The 21,859-nt window shown below is 38.1% G+C and overlaps 1 protein-coding gene across 5 annotated transcripts in view; it reads left to right on the top strand.

The window, feature by feature from the left end:
- LOC120793474 (C-Jun-amino-terminal kinase-interacting protein 1-like) overlaps positions 1 to 21,859 on the top strand; it is a 64,707-nt gene that overhangs the window by 34,447 nt on the left and 8,401 nt on the right. For 3 of the 5 annotated variants that reach the window (XM_040133589.1, XM_040133591.1, XM_040133592.1), the window contains 7 exons: positions 1,244 to 1,319; positions 9,995 to 10,558; positions 12,032 to 12,595; positions 14,630 to 14,887; positions 16,242 to 16,317; positions 16,409 to 16,575; positions 16,668 to 16,771. In XM_040133589.1, the coding sequence (XP_039989523.1) occupies positions 1,244 to 1,319; positions 9,995 to 10,558; positions 12,032 to 12,595; positions 14,630 to 14,887; positions 16,242 to 16,317; positions 16,409 to 16,575; positions 16,668 to 16,771 (1,809 nt within the window). The remainder of the gene's footprint in view (positions 1 to 1,243; positions 1,320 to 9,994; positions 10,559 to 12,031; positions 12,596 to 14,629; positions 14,888 to 16,241; positions 16,318 to 16,408; positions 16,576 to 16,667; positions 16,772 to 21,859) is intronic. The other 2 variants (XM_040133590.1, XM_040133593.1) reach the window with 2 other exon arrangements.

The raw sequence follows: 21,859 nt of genomic DNA on the forward strand, positions 1-21,859 counted from the left end.
TCAGGCACTGGTCTATAATATAACTATCCTTGGGAAGGCTGTGCAAGGTTATATATTGGCTCGCCGAAATCCAGCGATAATGCAGTTTGTCCTCAACATTTTTCTGTCTTGTAACTTACTAGCTCAGCGACGGAGTGACCACTTGGTGTTTGTTGTTCATAAAGTTAAAACAACAACAACAAAAAAAAAGGTTGGACGAAGGGTCTGGGTAGCCCGTGCTGGGGGCATTAGTTACAGTTGTGACATCACAACTTTACAGAAGTCCTGACGGCTCATTTTAAATCACAGTTTCTAAATAAGGGCTTTGTGTATTTCTCCATGGATTGAGTGTTTTGATACTTTCACAGTATTTATATAGCACTTAAACCTGCTTTATAATCAAAAAAGACATGGAAATCTCCCTTTCTACAATATGGGACCTTTAATAATAAAACTGGCGCCATCAAATTTTTGTTTGCACATTGAAATGTCTGTTTCTTTAAATGTCAGAAGTCAAACTGGAGGGAGACGTCATCAGAATGTTTTTACTTGGCTTGGAAAAAAGGGAATATAAGGCCTGTAGTACCTTCTGTGTGGAAAACACTTTGGAGCCGTAGCCCAAGTCTGAAACACTTTTGTGTTTCTACAGTTGTTGCAGTGATATGGGGATCCTAAAATGCCTTGCACAATCATGGATCATGAAGCATGAGTCTTTGAGCTTTAAAACAATGTATAATTGTTCAAGGTTGTGTGAAGACTAAATTCAGTACAGACCAGAACACACCTATAGTAGTGCTACCAAGGCCAAAGCATCCCACAAGTGGGACAGTGTATTTAAAAAGGTTTCAACATGAAGTTTTCAGGAACGATTATATTTCAAAATTAGGTATTACAGTTTCTTAAAAGATTCAGATCTTTATGGCCACTATTTGACTCAATAGAAAAGTCTTGACTCAGGTGAAACGTGAGACAATGTTGCTTCGACGAGAATCTATTAAAAGCAGATTCTTTCTCCTCTATGTGTATCGATTTTGCTATCTATAATCCTCAGAGCTACACTTCAGTAAGAAGACAACATTTTATGGTTTAGCAGTCTACCACCTCAGGCAAAACTATGAACAAGACTTATGCACACGTGTGTGTGTGTGTGTTTATGTGTGTGTGTGTGTGTGTGTGTGTGTGTGTGCGCTTGAGCATGTGTGATAATCCAGTTGTGTTGGTTTTTGCTCTCACACTGCTACTCTGTTTTATTAACTCCTTCCAGGACTCTATCAACAACAACTCTTTAGGCAAGAAGGACAGCTGGAAGAACTCCCACTCTTCTTCCCCACACATCACAGGTATGGACACTAAATGGATCAGAAAAAAAAACAAAACAACATGAAAAGTTTTTAAAAAACGGAGTAGTAGTTTAAATCATAAACTGTATATAAAGATGGATGACATGTCACCATTTCCTGCAAATATGCAAAAGTGAAGCGAAAATATCGCAAATACGGGAGCCGCCAGTTTTCTTTTGAGATGTATTTTGCAACCAGCATCTGCACAGCAGAGTCGGGGGGGTACTGGCCCATGGAACACATCCCCTCAACTTCACTGACAGCCACTCCATCGCTGAGAGCCAGGTAAACCAGAAACCAGTTAGCCACAGCCTTTATCTTTTTTATGTCAAAGTAATAACCTTTTCAGAGTAATTCAATTTGTCAATTTCAGAGTAATTCAATAACGTAATTCAGTTATAATTGACCAATGGTGATGCCTATTTTATCATCATTGTAGGTAATCATAATCTCCGGGACCTTACTTTCAAGTTACATTTATTAATGAGTAAAAATTAGTCTAGCTATCTGAAAAAATAGTCCATGCTTAAATGTTTTACTGTGATTTGACACTTGATAACCAGTAACATAACTAGCAATATCAAAGATATTGAAAGATATTTTAGAATATTATGTTCTACGTGGTAAACTATGATATTTACTTATGACCAATTACTCCTTGTCTACATGAAATGTGTAATCTTAAATTATTTAAGCAATTATGGTGAAATATGATTTCGAAATATCTGGCATTTTGCCTTTGTCCGTCAACAGGCCCAAAACCCAGAGCAACTGCAACAATAAGTAATGGAGAAAACAGCAACATAGGATGCCTGAGAAGAGTGAAACTTGATACAGAACTGAAGCAGGAGTTGCATGACCTTCACCAACACTGAAGATCATCCTCTTTGTTCCCCCAGCCACAGAGACTTTGTGACGGCTACTTGTGTTGGTGTGTTCATGGGGGCATCAGCTTCCTCAATTATTTCAGGCAGAAGCATCCAGGGGTTGAGCTGTGGCTGCTGGATATCACTATAATACTTCATTTACTTCAATAATCTTTCTGTAAAATACATTTTTATTTATTTATTTAGTATTAGACATTACTTGCAGAAAAAAAGTTTTGAATGTGACATTTAGAACTTGAGTACAGTTTTTGAGACTACATGGTTGTTATTTGTAAAAGTAACAGTTAACTGAAAATGATCTATTACCAAGTGTCCACATCCACCAATGATATAATAATAATCCATAATTACAAGTCTGCTTGCCTTGTTTTAAATGAACTTTAATGTCGTGATAGAGAGCCTATATTATATTCAAATTAAATTTGTAAAATGGGGTTAACTTTTCAAGATTATGATGAGAAAAAAAACAGGTCATGTAACAAGTACATTTTATATCAGTCATTGATAGAAAGAGAAAATGAAATCTAAATGTTTATGATTTGTGTGAATGTTCAAACTTCCTTTTCCACATGTCTATCTTTTGATTTTTTTCAAAGACTATGAGACAGTTACACTTTGAACTGACAAAGGACATGTGGAAGGTCCTTAACATATCACTAAACAAAACATTTGGCCCTCGAGGCCTTTATCACTGGCATGCATTTACAGAAACCATAGTACAATGCACATACCCATTCTATTTCAAGTCAAGTCGAGTTTTTTTTCTCAAAACAATTTTTATTTGTACAGCACCAAATTATAACAGATGTTATCTCAGGGCACTTTGCATATAGAGCAGGTCTAGACCGTACTCTTTATAATATTATTTACACTCACCCAACATTGCCCCATGAGCAAGCACTTGGCGACAGTGGCTAGGCAAAACTCCCTTTTAACAGGTAGAAACCTTGAACAGAACCCGGCTCATGGTAGGTGGCCTTCTGACTCGGACGACTGGGTTGAGAAAGAAAGAGAGGTGGTGAGAGAGAGGGTGAGAGAGAGAGAGATAGAGAAAGAGAGTGAGAGCAGGAGGAAAATTACCATAGCACAATGCATAAGATGTATAATAATAATAAGACTAATAATAATATAGTAAGACTAATAATAAGACTATTAATAAGAGTAGTAATGGGGCTAATAATAAGACTAATAACAACAAGAGAACAAGAACAATAAAAAAATAAATAAATAAAACTAGTTAATAATAATAAGACTAATAATAATTGTAACAGTGGGTTTTGAACAGGATCATGGTGGCAGTAGGTAGCTTGCAATCAAGTTAAATTACGCAGCATAATTTCATAGAACTGCATTTCTTTACATTGAAGTAAACATTACAACAAAAGCAGTAAATATGTGTGAACAGCTATAAGAGTGTATGTGTTTTTTTTTTAACTTGGTAACAAAGTGCATACTGTAAGGTGTCACATCAGCATTGCACTCACCTTAAACAGTGTAAAGCAAATCCAACATCATTATTCACAACTATATATCTATATGTAAATGTGCCAATATGTAACTGTTGTTATGTGTGTACAGTATTTGATATATATATATTTGTTATGTTTTGGCTATATCACTATGTTTTTGATGGAGCTATGCTGTTACAAACTGTATTGGGATCAAATTAGACCACCTTCACTGTGTTAAAGTGAATTCAATTGATTTGAACTTAAACGGCTCTACTTTCAACCAGCAGAATCATTGACAACTTTTGAAACTTTTTTAAAACTTTGGCATTATTCATACACAACAGCGATTTTTATGTCTCATTTCATCACTTTCACTGAACGCCAAACAAAAAACAACTTTTCTGACATTTTTCTGTTTTCTGACATTCATGTTGGCACAATTTAGTATTGCCAATTTGTTGGCACAATTTAGTATTGCCGTACTATAAGAAAACCTGTCATGTTGTGTAAATAAATGAGATGGACTCACAATAGGCTAAATTGAGCAAAATATGTGAAAGTCAATTTTCTTGCTTTCTTGGCAGCAAACTCTGTGGTAAAATCTGTATCACGCATCTTGGATTCAGAATTCTTTTCACTGGCTAGACTAGCGAGCCCAAAAAGTATGTCCTGAAACATAAATGTACACAATTATTGTTTGTTTCAACTTTGAAAAGCTTCACTCCCCTGATGCCTCAGTCACTTCAATAGTCAGAAGAACTCTGAGCACAGTCTCAAATTTGGGAAATGTTTTTTCAGTGATTTTGCAAAAACAAAGGTTTTTCAAAAGGGTTTGAATTTCTGTAGTTGTTTCCTTTGGAGTTATATCTCTGGGTATCCTCAGCTCTTAGAACAGATCTTGTGCGTTTCTGTCCAGAGATTTGTGCTTGTCAGCCTGTTGCAGTACCTTTGTACTGGTAAAAGATTTGTTCATACATATAATGGACACACAGGGATGAAATGATATTGATTATCTAATATAGTGATTTCCATACTTTCCTGTCATGCCTCGTTTGGAGGTCCCTCTTTTCCATTAATTGATTGCATTTTTGTCAACCGCTAACAATAATGAGGAAACAGGTAACAAAACGAGCCAAGCTAAATTTCTTTGAAATAACATAACCAAAAACACATGGACTGCATGTCTCTTTTTGCAAACATGTTTCATTAGTTAACGTTGTGAAAAATAAATTTTGCCCAAACTGCCAGTTTTTCTACACTGAAACAAGGACCTCCTCCAGTATTTACGGTGACCTTGAGAGCAAGACTTCTTCAAAGTCAGGAATGGAGGCCTCCATATGGATGAATATCTTTGAGCATGAGCATTAAAATTTTCTCTATCTTGTACTTTACATTTTTGCTATTTTTGTCACTTTTGCTATCAAAATAAATTTTGCTAACCTGTACCTTGTACCATGTATCAGAGAACTCTTGTTTCTTCATTGCTGTCAGATAAATAAAAAAATGCAAAAACACAGCTGGCTCTGGTTGTGTTGGGTTCTTTAACAGACAATAAATACTATTTGAGTTTACTGTTCAGACCATTTACTTAAACAATATCAGCAGTTATGTTTTCCATGCGTGAGTCACACTTACACTTCAGTCAAGTGGCAGAGACTGCAACCTGGAAAAATGCTGAGCCCACCACATGACAACATCAACAGGTTAAATGCCAAACCGATTGCATTATACCACATCCCCCTTACTTTAAGTTCAAAGTGAACCTTTGCGGTGGCTTCTGCTCAACTCTTTTTAACTTGTTTTTTTAAATAACAAAATCGAATTACCACCTCCGTAACATTGCAGTCTCTCATTCGAGCTTTACCCATAGACTATTTTTACTCCCTCGATCAACCATATACACAGTTGATTCCTCCTCAGTTTCCCCTGTGGTCTGCTGACCGCGTAAGACCTGTGTTGTATGTATGTCAGTGTGCCTTGTGCTTTTGCATCAGAGATCCATACATGGTTTCCAGGTCTTCCAGGCTTTGCAAGATCCCTTGCTCTGTGCCTCCTATTGAAACATTTTCCATCCATCCATCTTTTCACATGCTCCTTATGCAGGAGTGTTTGCAGGTCTGGGAGAGCCAGCTGCGACCTCTCTGGAATGGTAGGCAATGTGGTGCGAAGGTGACACCCAATGAGTAGCTGGTAGGGCTGTAGCCATTACTCAGAGTTGTGGCTCTGTAGGCCGGTAAGGCAATGATGGGGGTCTCTGGCTTTTTTAAGAAACGTTTTAACACTTTGAATGGTGCACTCTGACTCGCAATTACATTGAAGGTATATAGGGCTGCTGGTTACATGCTTGAAGCCATAGTCAACTGCAAACAGCTTCATTTCATGTCCAGAGAATTGTGGGCCATTGTCACTTATGAGGGAACAATCACGTCTGTGGACCTTGTTGGGCTGAGCTGCTCTATTTCTACATATCTAGAGAAATAATCTACCGCTATTAAATAGGCATTGTCTCTTAGAGTGAATAGATCTGCACCTAGTTTTTGCCAGGGCCTGTCTGGGAGTTTGGTTGGCATCAGAGGTTCTTTTGCATTTACCCTTTCCTTTCTTTGATGCATTCTCTGCATTTAAGGACTTGATGTACTTGAGAAAATACACGAGGGCCACCAGGGGGTGGTAAACTGCAAAGAATGTGCTAGTCAGACAGTGTGCTGGCCTGGACTAAGCAGTTAGATAAATGAGCATTTCTCATATTAGCAGATATAAATAAGCTTGTGCCTTGCGGGAGAAGTCCATCATACAAACTTAGAACTGTTCTCTCATGCCAGTAGTGTTTGACTGGTCCTCTTAAATGGTTCCTGTCTATCCAAATCTTGACACAGTTTTTCATGACTTGTGTACGAACACTGTCAGCACACAGTGCCCGCGAAGCTCTGTCAGGTATCTGTCACTTGTTGGGAGATTGTCCAGCACAGACTCAACGTAGACATTAGTACCTTCTATCAGGTGACTGTCAGCTTGTGTATGCCCAACTTTGAGGGGGACCCTAATGACCCAAGCACCACTGCTTCTTTTTGGGCAGAAAGCCTCTTAGTGATTTGACTTTTTCGGCCAGATTTGGTGTTAACTTCTCTAACTGATTCACCATAACTAGGAAGCTCCAGAGCTCACTTATATTAATTGGGGCTTTCATGTCCTGCACAGCTCTTGTTTCATCCTTATCTGGCCTCATGCCTCAGCTGAGATGATTTATTCAAGAAACTTTACCTCTCCTCCCTACCAGGCCACAACACCAGTCCGTTGGTTCCTCTGCACGGCAGATGACCCCTGGATTTTCCATCCTCTTCAACTTCTTCTTCTCTTTGCCCCTGAGCGGCAATGGGACCCACCATGGCACTTTAAGAGAAAATGGCCTAGCGTCAGGTTTGAGCTTTATGATGTAAGGCTTCTGAGCCCGCCAGAGTCTATCACAATGTTTAGGATATGTTTTCCTTACTGTCTGTTGGTCTATGGTATCAACTAGCTACAAGCTTGAGTCTCACAGAAGCTGGTCTGCTATATAGCACCACCTGTAGATGCCTCACTACAAATATTTTCTCTGTGGTAGTCCTCTGTCCATATGAAAGTGTTACTGTAACTGACAGTCAGTTTCAGTCCACCAGGACCATAGAGCAGTTTCTGGGCTTTATCTTTCTTCCCGTGTCTGTGTATGACTCTTTTAAACACCTGCTCAGGAATGGGTATCGTCTCCAGTATCTATTTCAAAGGTTACTTTACTCGCTCTTATGTTGATGTCCACCGTCCATGGTGGGCAACTGTGGCTCAGGAGGTAGAGCTGGTCGTCCACCAACAGGAAGGTCAGTGGTTGATCCCTGGCTCCTCCAGTCCACATGTCAAAGTGTCCTTTGGCAAGATATCGAACCCCAAATTGCCCCCAATGTATCATCGGTGTGTGCGTATGTGTGTGTGTGTGTAGAAAGTGCTGTATATATAGAAAAAAGAGCTGTTTGAATGTGTGTGTGAATGCATGAATGTGGGATGTAGTGTAAAGCACTTTGAGTGGTCGATAATACTAGAAAAGCGTTATATAAGTGCAGTCCATTTACCATTTACCATGGTTCCTCACCGGAAGCCGTGTCTCCTTGAAACAGTCCATCCACGTCCTTGCAACCTTATTCATACTTTCCCATAATGTCCTCGTTTACCACAGCGGTGGCATTCTGCACTCTTAGCTGGGCACTGAAATGTTGGGTGACAGGGTGATTAACCACATTTGGGGCATGCTTTGTGTTCCGCCCTGCTCTGCACTATTTTCTTAGCTTGTGGTTGTCCCGGTGTCTTTTCCTTGACATTGTGTTTGTGTTGTTTCCCTCTCTTAATGTGCACAGCATCCATATCTGCTTTGGTAGAGGATTTCACATTTCACATTTCACCTCTCAAATTAGTCTGTTGTCGCTTTATTTCCACTGACTGTCTAGCCATCTTGATAGCTTTCATGAGGGTGAGGTCCACAACTAATCTATCTCTCAACAATTTGTCTTGCAGATCTCTATACACACAGTTCTCCGCCAGTGTATAAAGTACTGTGATGCATGAGTCCACTGTTTCAGTAAGCCTATGTACTCTTTTGTTGAACTTAGCCCGTTCGAATTTTATATATATTTTTGGGACAAAATATGTATTGAATCCTTTTTTAACTGCATTATATCGCTGGCGCTGCTCACTCGTTAAGTACAGCCATTGTAGCACATCATCATTCTTGTGCCCTGTGCAGTACTCTAGTACTCTACTTGGTTAGCTTCGCAGGAATTGTTAGAATTATTTGCCAGTCTGAAATGCTTAAATGTCCCGATCCACTTCTATGACTCCTGTGGCTTTGAGAAGACGAAGGGTTCTGGTGGTTTCATGGTGAATGTTACAGCAGTTCCTGGCCTAGGCGCCTTAGAGCGTGTCAGCTCGCCCTCCATGTTTATTTTTTTTAATCTTATGTTCTTCAGCGGGAGGCTCATTCACTAGCCATGCTCCTCCATTCCACAGCTCAAAGCAGCTCCACCGTTGTGTTGGGTTTGTTCACAAACAATAAAGACTACTTTGAGTTGTTTGACAAATCAAAATGTCTGAGCTGCATCCAAAAATCACTCTATTTATGCTATAGTGCACTATATTTACCCTCTGTCATTTTAGTCAGTAAGAAATTTATGCACTCTAATTATGCACTCAAAAATTCCAACAATGGAATGAAAAAGTAGTGTGAATCACATGTACAGCACTTTTTGCTACAAAAAGTACTGTACATCATCTATACAATGCATTGCATTGTATAGATGTGGAAATCACCATTCCACGAGTACACCTACACATGTCAGTGATGATAATGATGTCCAAAATCTCAATTTACTGCTCACTACAGAGTAAACTACAAAGTATTATATAGGGAGTAGTGAAAGAGTGAACATGGAAGTCTCTGGTCATGTGTTCTCCTCTTACAATGGCTTTGCATAACTCCAAAGGGGCCATCCCCCAGTTTGGAAACCACTGGCAAAATCTGACTGGGTTTGACAGCAAAACAATCACATTTTCCAAAATGTTGGACTTCAGTCAAAGACAGCACACACATTTAATCAGGTAACCTTAATGGTTTCCAAATAATCAGAACAAACTTCCCCATGTTATGTTCTACTGCTAATTTGTTTGTTATTGCTGCTTATTACCGTATGACATGAATTCAGCATTGTACCAAATAGTATCATCCAAGGCTGTGGATGAGTTTAAACATTGGTGTCATTAAAAGATTTTGCATCCCATAATTCACTTTGTCACTGTTTTGGGGATTTAATAGAGAGCAGAGGAGATGCATTTTGGGTCTCTAGACAGCTATAGTTTTTGTTTTTTAAAGGGTATTCCACAACTTGTCCACATGTAACTGAGTTCATTTGTCAGGGAACTACTATACTACGATAAAATGATATCGACTTGCATTACAGGAAAGCTTTAACTATACTAGATAATAAAAGTCACTGCCTCCACTGCTTCAATTTTGACCATTCCTTTTGTAATCTCTCTCTTGTAAGTTCATGGATGTGCAATACTAACTTACTCAAGTAGCCATTTAAAACCTATTTGCCTTTGTATGCATGATAAAGAACAAACAATTTAAAGAGAAAAAGTGTGGGGAGGAAAATGCATAACAGTACAAGAGACACAGTGTTTTTCTTCTGTTCCTAAAACTCTTATCCAGCATAAACTGCTTACTGTAGGCTATTTGGAAATCCCTCTGTATACATCTAGTTACCTAATACATAATCTGATACTTTTGTTTGTTTGCGTGTGTGTGTGTGTTAAGGAGATCTAACACCACCGGATGTCCAACCAAAAGCGCAGGACAAAGTCTTGCACAGCACATACCACCAAGACCCCAAACCACCCATGAACAATGAAACCAGCAGCAAAGCTAACACTCTGGCTGCTGCCACCGCCACAGATACACGATCTCGACTGCGGGAAAAACAGGTGTCTGGGGTCACGCACATACAGTCCTCTAGCACTCTGAGGAGTCAACGAAAAGGGGGAGGAAGAGGAGCAACAGCAATGAAAGAGAGGAGCCTGGGGGACATCAGAGGAAAGGATGAAGTGACAACAGGGAAGGAAGATAGAAGAGGAGGAAGACCGTGTGCAGAGTCCAAGGTGAAGGAGAAAGAAAGGAATGGACATCAGAGGCCAAGAGAAGCAAATGTACTGAGAAGCCGGGGGTCTGAAGGGAAAAGAAAAGTTGGTGCTAAAGGGGGTAACAGAGGAGGGGTATTCAAGCCAAATAACATACTGTGTAACCAGGAAGTTTATCTGACAGCCATGGTGGTTCCACGCACACCTGTAGCACCAAGAAACCAGGACAAGATCCAAGACAAAGGTAATGAACCCACTTTTAGAATGCTGGATGGTTGGCATTGTAACTTTATTTTTGCCAAATGAAGGGTAATCTGATACCCCTGAGAGAAGTGTTGGGTCTCTAATTTTATTTTTTTTTCTCACCCTGTATTTATTATTGGTCCAAGCACCACAGGTGCTGGAACCTTCTTGGAATTCTAAGAAATGTAGAGACTTCATAGTTTTTGCAACACATCTTGCAATATGTGACAAAACTTTGCTTCACTGCAACCAGTGATCAATTACAAAGTCCTTAACTCTACTTTACCCAAATTTGCACAATCAATGAATTCTCAAAATGTATTTGTTCAAATGCTACAAATTGAGTCAATTGAGAGTGAGGAGATAAAATGTTGTGAAAAGTTTGAAATTTGTTTAAAACTGAGGACACAATGACAATACATGTTTAAGCATAATATGTACTGTACAAACAATATGACCTAACTTGCCAAATGTGTGATCAAACTTAATCAAAATCTATCAACAAAATAAAGCATTTCTTAGTTAATCACAATTATGTGATTTTTCTTTCAGCTTTTTATCTGTAAAATAGAAATTTTGGTGAATATTTAAACTTCAGCCACATTAATTTTCATCGGCCTCAAATTGGTATTAAATTTTCAGGTTATGAAAACATATTACACCAAGTTTGCTGACAAAGGTTGTGACTATTAAGTGTGAGATCCTGGGTTCAAATCCAGAGTGAGACCTGTGTAGAGTGTCCCTTCTTTACCCTCTGGTGATTTCTGCCTTGAAGGCATAAGAGGCCACTAAATTATTAACCTCCCTCTAACTTCACTATTGCATATATATACATAAACTCACTATAGACATACTGATCAGCACAATAATTCCTAATGGTTAAGTTTTACAGTTCATTAGGTTTTTCAATTCAGTTCTTTACTGATTGTATGTAGAACTGTAGTTAATATTTAGTGTCCATTGCTGTCAATGTAAGCTCCCTTGTCCTGAGGATGTAGTGACCCAGACACGTACCCTATGACAGCAAGTCACTGGTTTGATTCCAGCTGGGCAAACTTGCTGTGTGCATCCTCCTCTTTCTATTCACTGTGTTCACACACATGTTGACTCTTGTGTTTTTAAAAGCTGGATATTGCATGTACTGTATGTCAAACAATGTGCTTGGACCTTATCAATGGTTGTGGCTGTATTTTCCTTTGCAACCTTCACTTGTAAGATTTATTATTTAAAATAACGTTGTGCCTCACAGGAGAAGTCCATCTTGCACACTTAGAACTGCTCTCTCATACCCTGAGTATTTGACTGGTCTTGTAACCTATTCCTGTCTGGTCAATCCTCCAGACAGTATTTCATTACTACTACTGGTTTTCTCTTAATATACAATAACATGTTACGGTATATTAACTCGTAATACTCCTAATACTCCTCCTTTTATTCCTAATATATATCCACTATCCATATTTTGTGTTCTTAGGCCAAAGCCATGACAGGACCCAGGATAACCCCCCTGTTCTCTCCCGGTCCAGCAGCGGGGGGGGGTCGAACAGAATGTCCCTCAGCTCAGACACGGAGGGCCCCCCACCGGGGCCTCTGCATCCCTCTCTACCCTACCGAACCAACCCTGACATCAGTGAAGAGGAGGGGGAAGGAGACCCAACTGCCTGCATAAACTGCCTTGCAGGTAATGAAAAAACAGAGATGGACTGTACCAAGTCAGAGGTTGATGCAGGGCGAGGAAAAGTTGACAGTAACACTGAGGTGGATTTCACAAACTCTGTCACTCAGGGAGATTCTGTTGCAACTTGGACTGTACCAAAGAGTGACGCTACAGCAGGGTTAAATTATGACTCTGTTAAATACACTCTGGTGGTTGATGAACACGCTCAGTTGGAGCTAGTCAACCTGAAGGACTGCTTGCACAGTTACGATGAGCACAATGATGACAGTGATGCAGAGACAGTCTATCAGTCAGCAAATGAGGAGGAAGACCCAGAGTATGAGGAAGAGAGGAAGAGGAGACATGAAGCAAGGAAGCAAGGTAATGTTAAAGATTCATTTTTAACATGCCCTGAGCATACTTATGTCAAAAAGCAGTATCATTAGTTGGTACAACAGTGGCTAAACGTTTTAAATCAAGATACAGGTGACTTTTTGTAATTTAATTTTTCTAAAAATCTGCCAGTAGTGGGTCTAAACATGCAAACTTTGTACCCAGGATAGCCAAAGAGGAACATTCATGGGGAAAGTTCACTAAATTAAAGACCTTATCCCTGTTGGAGTATGAATGTTCTCAGAAAATTTCATTGTATTCTTTCTGTTAGGTTATCTGTTATCTGTCTGTTAGGTGTTAGACATTTTGTGTACAAAGTTGCAAATTTTCCCTCATGGTAGTGCTAGACTAAAAGTAAGTAAATGTCCAATATGAAAATGGTTCATCCTTTGGGAAGCATGAATGTTCTCAGTTAATTTATGGGAGTCTGTTAGTTAGGATTTAATGTTTTGTATAAAAGTGGAAATTACTTAATAATGTAATGATTCTATAAACCCTGTGTATCAATGTCGGATTTAATAGAAATCTTCCCAGTAGTTGCTGAAACATCCTGCTCTGAATCCAAGAATTGGGCGGAAGGACAGCCTTAGTGACTGACAGACAACACCACCTTTAAAAACTAAAACTGTTCCAACTTTGGTTGAAAACTGTGTGTACATGTTGAACCCCACTGGTTATAACAAGAAGCAAATTGAGAAAATGTTTTCAGGGCCTTTAAAATTACATTATCTGGTTTTATTCTTAAACTCAGTGGTGCAATAAAATTCAGAGAGTGAAGAGTTTAAATTAATGATAAACCATAACGTTTCATGGTACACAACAATTATATAATCTTGGATGGACCTGTATAAATATATGAAATACAGCCAATGTTCCCATGGCAACAAAATTAAACCTACAATAATTTTTATCTACAAAAGAGAAAGTCTTTTTCATATAACAAACTCTTTCTTAAAGTCTTCATTTTTCATTCATTCATCTTCATTTTTCAGTTTGTGGATCTAATGAAGGAATGTCCTAAATTAATATTCCTTTGAATGTAAAAAAAAATTTGCTGTAATTAGAAACCATGGTGTGTGACCGCACTCTGATGCACTCAGTTTTAACCACTATCAGATAACTGAGGTGATTCAAAGGTTCCATCGCCATCACTGCTGGTTTCTCAGTGGTTGACCCACACTCCAATACAGTGTCACATTTCATGTCATACAAATCATACAACATAAATTTTGGGTATGAACTATAATTATTTAATAATAGATTCAAAGTTTGCAATAAATATCCCTAAATAAAAGTGCTCCATTTAGATAAAGTTAACATAAAATGAAAGGTGCAAAGGGCATACATTTTTCCATTTCTGAACAACAGTGGTATTACACTGTATTTTTTTACTGAATCTGCTATGTCTGATATAGTTGCCAAAGTTGAGTATTTTAAAACACTTCACTGTTTTTAAGGAAGCTACTGTTATGGTGTGATGTCTAAGCTAAGAATTATTATCACCTTTATTGGCCATGTATGTTTGGACACACAAGGAATTTGACTCTGGTTTCCAGTGGCTTTCAAAGTACTTACATACAAAAACTAAACATACTGTATAGCTACTATGTACAGACAAGTAGATTAAAAAAAGCTTTCTAGCCAGCTCAGCTGTTTTCACTGTTTTTTTTATTTATTTCATCACTAATTTTGAGATTTATAGAAGTATTAAATCATTCAAAAGTCAAGTATCTCTTCTTTCATTTGCACAAAGAAATTGAATTTTGAAACAGGTCTTGAGTACTCATGTTCAATTGATCTAAAGAGTTTTGTGATTTGCACTTAGAGCCATGTGTCATCTGCTTATCAAAAGAAATAGATATCATGCCTCTGTATCAGCTTAATCAGTTGGAACATAAAAAGAGAAAAAAGTATAGGACCCAAAACTAAGCATTAACTAAGCAACACACACATCTAGTACGACTCTCTGTACTAGATGATTGTTAAGGTGTAGTTTAACCTTTCTTTGTTTTCTCTTACAAGAAGGGAGGAAAGAGGAGAAAAATAGAAGAAAGGAAGAGGAGGTGACAAAGAAGAGAAGGGAAGAGGATGTGAAGATGAGGAGGGAGGAGGAGGTGAAGAGGAGGAGGGAAGGTGTAGCAAGGATCTGCAAGCAGTCCAAGGTAACGTCAACCACAGTTTCCGAGGAAGAGGATTCTCACGGAGGAAGGGCTGGAGCTCCCAGAAGTAGGAAGTTCCTCAATCTGTTTGCCAACAACAGCAGCCAATACAGTGCCACTGGTTTGTATATTCTCCAAATATTAAGGTTAGATCAAAAGTAATTTTTTCTCCAAATAAATTAATATTCAGGCTGCTGTGACATGTCTTAGTAGAGCTAACTAGCTAAAGATGCTTCCTGTCTGTATTTCAGTCTGTCTGCATCACAGTTCACTTCTGCCATAGTATATTGCACAGACAGTAAAGAAAAACAGAGAAATAATGGGATCTAAGGTATATGAATATATATATATATATATATATATATATATATGTGTGTATCAGTATATGCACTGATATGCCAAAAATGACAGGCCAGCAAATACATGATATATTCTTGACTAGGATGATATATAGGTTGGAAGTTCACTTTATTCATCACCTCTATGCATATCTTTTCCTAAAACCTTTTTATTTTAGTTGCAAATTAACAACTGTCAGTAATATATTTGAGGTCTTAAATGTAAATAAATGTACCATACTTTAAGCTTAAATATATATATCTTTAATTAAGCAGTACTTTTTACATTTATTATTATAAATATTATTATTATCATTATTATTTCTTTTTTTTTTTAATTTAAGCAAAAACCCATTAAAAGTAGTGAAATTAATTATTACGACCAGAATATTAATTGGAAAAACAACAATGACTTTATAGATGTTTGCAGTTTGTTAAGAAGTCTTCAGGGAGGGTGTCAGGTTTTCTGAGCCACCATCCGGTGTGGCCTAATAATCATACTGAATTGCTATTTTGTTTCACTTCTGTCATTCAGCCTGACATTGTGTTTACACAAGCTGATTTCTTGTTTGTTTTGCCCTAACCATTCCTTAGCAATGAGAACAACACTGTACCTGAATCAGTGAACACATCTAAGAGCCATTGGTTACAATAAAGTGTCAAAGTCATTATGTATTGAATTTTTATGAGATTATGACATCTTAAAATATTCTGATGGCATAAGTTTTTGGTTGGAAAAAAATAGACAAACTTGATTAAAATGATGATAAAAATAATAATAATAATAATAATAATAATAACTGATGTAGTCAATTTTTTGCATTCAAACTATTCATTATCGAGGTCCCTATGTTGAAGGGGTAGGAGTAGCGATGTGCGATCACTGTAGGCCCCAGTATCTTTTTTCATAATACTACCAGAAGTTGCCAAAGTAAAACGTGTCCAAATGCAACACACAAGGGCTCTAAGCTTTTTCATGGTGTGGGCCATTTGAGCCCTCCTGCTTACTGTAATGCTTAAAATGATTTTGGATAATAATTCAGTTATTATTTACTTTAAAATCCAGTCCTCTTTAAATATTAGTCAAAAGCTGTAAGCTATTGATTGTGAGCATAACATCATTGCTGTATCATTCAGGTGCTGGGTCATTTGGTGTGTTCTCCTGTGTTTTGGATGGAGTGGAGAGACAGCAGAGCCACAGAGCTGTCTACAGGTTAACACATATGAACAAACACAAACCAAATGTGACCTGTCCAAAGCAACACATTAGACTGAAATCCCAACATTTTTACGCCTGATTTTAGGTTTGTCCCTCGTCATGCAGATGAGCTTTACCTAGACACAGATGACCCTGTGTTAATGCTGAACCAGTCTGAGGACCTGTGGTGTCAGGGTTACAACATGAGGACTGGAGCCACTGGCATTTTCCCTGCCTTTTACGCTGTCAAGTTGGCCAAAGATATTAACCAAGGTACATTGCAAAGAACTGTAAAAACAGAGTATCACCATCATCAACAACACTGACAATCCAAGATGTTTCATTGTTCTCCTTTCTTTGTACAGTCCAGAAAGATGGTTGGATAGAGCAGTTCCTCGTGCGATTCCTGGGCTCAGTTCAGGTCCCCATCCACAAAGGCAATGACGTGCTGTGTGCTGCGATGCAGAAGGTACATAAATACAGATACTGTAAAGCAGGACCCCACCATGAGAGTTGAGAGTTGGTAAATAAAGACAAAAACCTCCAATTGGTGATTATCAAATGGCATAACAACCAATTGTAGCAAAGTATTCATCCTTTTTTCAAAAAGAACCTGTCCCAAAGATTTTTACCTCTTAAAGCACCAGTAATCAAAAGTTTTTTATTTATAAGTAAGTACTAATCATTAATGGAATAAACTAAATAGGTTGCTCACTGTGATAAACCCACACAGAGTTAGCACCCAACTCTGCAGCTCTCAAAAGAATTTTGCTTACTTTAGCTCATGTTTTAGTTTTATTGCACTTTTACAGTTTTTCTAGTCTCAGTGCTCTCAATAACCTCATGTTCAGCAATAGCAGACAGCTGGTAATTTTGTGCTAGATAGATTGCTCATAGCTAAGTTTGTTTGTTAGTGACTAGCCTACAGATAAATATAGTAGAGCATTTACTGTATGGGCTAAAGAGATAGAGAGAGATATTTTTCTCAGGACATGGTAGAATCTAAAACAGAACTAAAAGGAGAGTGAATAAATGACTTATTGTCCTGGTTGATATTATTGGCACCCCTGAATTTTAGGCGCAGAATTTAGAATATCTTCAAAAATAAATGCTAATTAATCAATTTTGTATAATTGAAATATTTTCATAAAATGTCCTAGGTAACTGAACAAAAGAAAATAAAAAAATAAAAAAACTTGCACAATATTTAAATAACAGAAACACAAAATGTACACCAGATACAATAATTGGCACCCTTCACTAACTGCAGAACCATTGGCAACAATCACAGCCTTTAAACATTTCTTGTAGCCTTCTAGAAGCTTCTTGCACCTATCTGTTGGTAGTTTCTACTACTCTTCCATTGCTATGTGTTCAAGCTCTTTTAAGTTTGCAGGTGTCCTTTTTGCAATGGCAGATTTTAGCTCTCTCCAAAGGTTTTCAGTGGGATTTAGGTCATGACTAATTGCTGGTCAGTTTAAAATAGTCCAGCTTTACATTTTCAACCATTCTTTTGTGCTGCTGGATGTGTGCTTTGGGTCATTGCCCTGCTGAAGGACCCCAGACCTTCACCTCAAACCTAGTTTTCTTACACTGGCTAACGCATTTTGCTCTAAAATGCCTTGGTAATGTTTTGATTTAATCATTCCATTGATACATTCAATGCCTCCAGTACCAGGGGCAGCCCCACAGCATGATAGAACCACCACCATGTTTTACTATAGATAGGATTTTCGTTTCCTTACGGGCTTCATTTTGTTGCCTATAAAGAAACTGATGCACTGCATTCCCAAAGAGCTATACATTGGTTTCATCTGTCTATAGAACATTATCCCAGAAAGACTGTGGTTTATCTATGAAGGTTTTTGCAAACAATCTTGCATTTTTGTGCCTTTCTTTCAATAGTAGTGTCCTATTTGGCCTTAGCCCATGGAGCCCTACTTGGTTTAATGTGTTGCGTATGGTACAGGCTGAAACCACCAGTCCACATTGCTCCAGGTCAGCCTGAAGCTCTTTCGGTGTCTTGTGTGGTGTTTTTTCCACAATCCGTATAAACCTTCGCAGATTTCTCGTATTGACTTTTTTCTTAGCGCCACTTCCTGGATGCGTCTTAACAGTTTTATGACTCTGAAACTTCTTGATTACATTATGAACTGCTGAAACAGGGATTTGAATATCTTTGCCGAATGCCTTGTAACCTTTGGAATGTTATATTTTAGGATAGTAACATTTCTGATGCTCTAAGATAGCTCTCTTGTCTTCCCCATTTTGAAAAAGAAACTGGAAACAATCAGCCCCTTTTTATGCAGTAAAACCATCATTCATTGGTAAATTCAGGTCATGTGAACACTGAAAATTAAGCACAGGTGAGTCTTATTTGTTTCTCATTTTGTTTGAGGACCTAATTTAAATTCATCAAAAGGGTGCCAATAATTGTGTCCACGTACATTTTATGTCTGTAATTTTTATTTCACTATATGAGAGCATTTATTTGTTCTTGTTGTTCAGTAACTTCGGACATCTTATTAAATATTCTGACTATACAAAATTAGTTAACTTGCATTTATTTCTGAAGATATTCTAAATTCTGTATCAAAAATTCAAGGATGCCAGTAATTCCAACCAGAAATTTAAATCCAATAGGTTGACACAAACACAGGTCCAATATACTAAGGTTACTTTGTCCCTGCTAACTGTGTAAAGCAACTGCATGCTAACATATTAGCCATGAACTTTTTAAGTTGATAATATGTCAGGGTAGGGTCTCTGTTAGCCTGTTCTAGAATTCCTCTGCTTGCCAGTGGTGGAAACAAAGCAAAATTCCTTAGTCTTAGTTTCACCATCACTACATATGCTGGAGATCACTTGGTAGCCAGAGCCGACTTCATAGTCCTTCGCTCATTGCCCAAGTCAAAAGAAACTGATTATTGTCAGTAATAGGCCTTTTACTTCAAAAAAAATACTGAATACAATACCTATTACTTGCTTTTTTGTGTTATTCCCTTGTAGCACAGGTGTCTTACCTATTTATTGTTACACCCCCATATTTGGTTTTAAAATGAAGGTTATTCAGTAGAAAATGGGAGAGGACGGCATTTCCAAGTTGAGCAGGTACCAAGTGGGCATCTGAAATGTGGCTTCTGAACACAGTCTTTTCCCGACAAAGTTGAACCCTGTTTCAGTAAGTGTTGCTTGGTTAAAAAATAATTTTGGAAAGTAATGGTTAAATTGTCAAGTGAGCCTGAGCTATCTGAAGCTATAATTGGGCTAGCCAACAGCTACCATTTGACCTGGAGAATCTCCGCTCAACTCTCCTTTCTGACCTCACTCAGTTTATGTCATACGTGATGTAGCCCACCATACATGTAGCCATGGATGGGCCTCTCACTAAGGGACCCAGCTAAATGGTTTGAGACCACTAGAGTTAAATGTGATCTCCTGCTTCACATCTGATTTCAGTCCACCCTTACTGTTTACTTTTGTCTCAGTTCTCAAAATGGCCCAGCGGGAAAAAAGACACAGTATTTTAATATAATGTGAAGCTTACATGTTTAGCATTCTGTGGTGGACTTTGTGTGTACTGGCATACTTAAATCCCCTCCAATTACTGGACATAAACTTTAACTGAACTCAAGGACAACTGAAAAGTGTCCAGGAATACCTGACTGTTTGTTTGGTGTATCTCAGACGTGACTCATTCCACTATTTTATCTCTGTTCAGTTATCTAGGCGTAAAAAAAACTTCTTATTTGAGAGCAGATGTAGTATTCTTACAAGAAACCAAGCTGCACACAGAAGAGATGTTGTATATTGAACACTAAGTCCATTCATTTTTCCCCAACTGAATTGAAAGTTGACCCTATCAGTCGCTTTGTCAGCAGGGGATTAGAATCTTTGGCCACAATTGATGACCACAATTTACCCACTTTCTAATGGCTTCTTCCAGGATGATAATGCATCATGTCACAAAGCAAAAGTAATCTCGAACTGGTTTCATAAACATGACAAGGAGCTCATTGTACTCCAATGGCCTCCCCAGTCACCAGATCTGTATCCAATAGAACTTTTTGGGATGTGGTAGAAGGGGAGTTTCACAGTATGAATGTGCAGCTGACAAATCTGCAGAAATTATGTGATGCAGTCATGTCAACATGGACCAAAATTTCAAAGGAATGTTTCCAACACCTTGTGAAATCCATACCATGAATAATTGAGGCTGTTTTGAAAGCAAAGGGAGGCCCTACCCAGTATTTGTATGGTGTTCCTAATAAAGTGCTCAGTGAGTGTAGTCTCTTCAGATTTTTATTCACCTGTGCACCTCTCTTTTTCGGGGATAGACTACTTTTTCATTGACACTTTTTCATTCCTAATATTAAAGCAATAGTTTACCCAGCAATTCTTATCTCAGACCATTCTCTAGTAGCTCTAGAAATTGGCTTTAATCTGAACATTAAAGAGCATGGAGGTTGAATTCCAACTTGCTTTTTGATGAATAATTTTGTAACTTCATAGCTGATGATTTAGACACTATTTTGATGTTCAATTAAACAGATTCCTTATCATACTCAGTGATGTGGGAAATAATCTCATATCATATCCAAAATATCTCACATATCCATTAACAACATCAAACACAAATACAAAATCTCATTAATGACATCTCTGATGACATAAAAAAACATGGACATGCAAGTCAAATTTAAATTACTATTCACTATCACCTACTTCTCCGAACACGCGGATATTACTAAGAATACTGCAATAAAGCAAGTCAGATGGTGTCCCAAAAACTTAACAGGGCAAGCACCCTCCCACCTGATTCCATAGGTTTATAATGAATCTCAGCATTTGGTTAGAGACCCAAAAGAAATGAATGAGATTTTTGCCTCATATTACTGTGTCTTGTATGAATCGGATTACCTAAGGGACCGGGAACATGAATAAATTCCTGGAAAATTTTGAGGTACCCACCCTTTCACAGAATGACTTGGAGAAGCTGAATCAGGCTTTGGAGTTCGGGGCAATTGTGGCACCTACTGTTGTAATGCAATGTGGTAAAAGACCGTGCTTTGACTGCTACCCCAGTCGGTTTTTTTCAAAACATGTAAAGATAAACCTGCTGTAATCCTTCTAAAAGTCTTTAACCCTATGAAATGCATCGTCGCACTAATGGGACGCGTTGGCCTTGGTATGATCCAGATGTTATTCGAGGGTTTTTTTCTAAGGTTAATCAATCCTCTTCTACCCCAAACACTCACACAATGCTGCAATTACTCTCCTTTTAAAAAAAGGAAACCATGCAGACAAATATAGCTCGTAATGGGGGATCTCACTTCTAAACACAGATGTGAAAATATTAGCCAAATTGCTGGCAAGGCAATTTCTCCATACTGCCCAAAATTATTTCACAAAACCAAATTGATTTTATATATACCTGGTACTCATTCTCAAATGTTCGCTGGCTGCTTACCATAATGTACTCTCAAAACCCTACTCCACAAGTTGTCATCTCTCTAGATGCTGAGAAAGCATTTGATTGGGTAGCATTGGATTATCT

The sequence above is a fragment of the Xiphias gladius genome, chromosome 8, assembly GCF_016859285.1.
Source record: "Xiphias gladius isolate SHS-SW01 ecotype Sanya breed wild chromosome 8, ASM1685928v1, whole genome shotgun sequence".
Taxonomy (NCBI): Eukaryota; Metazoa; Chordata; class Actinopteri; order Istiophoriformes; family Xiphiidae; genus Xiphias; species Xiphias gladius.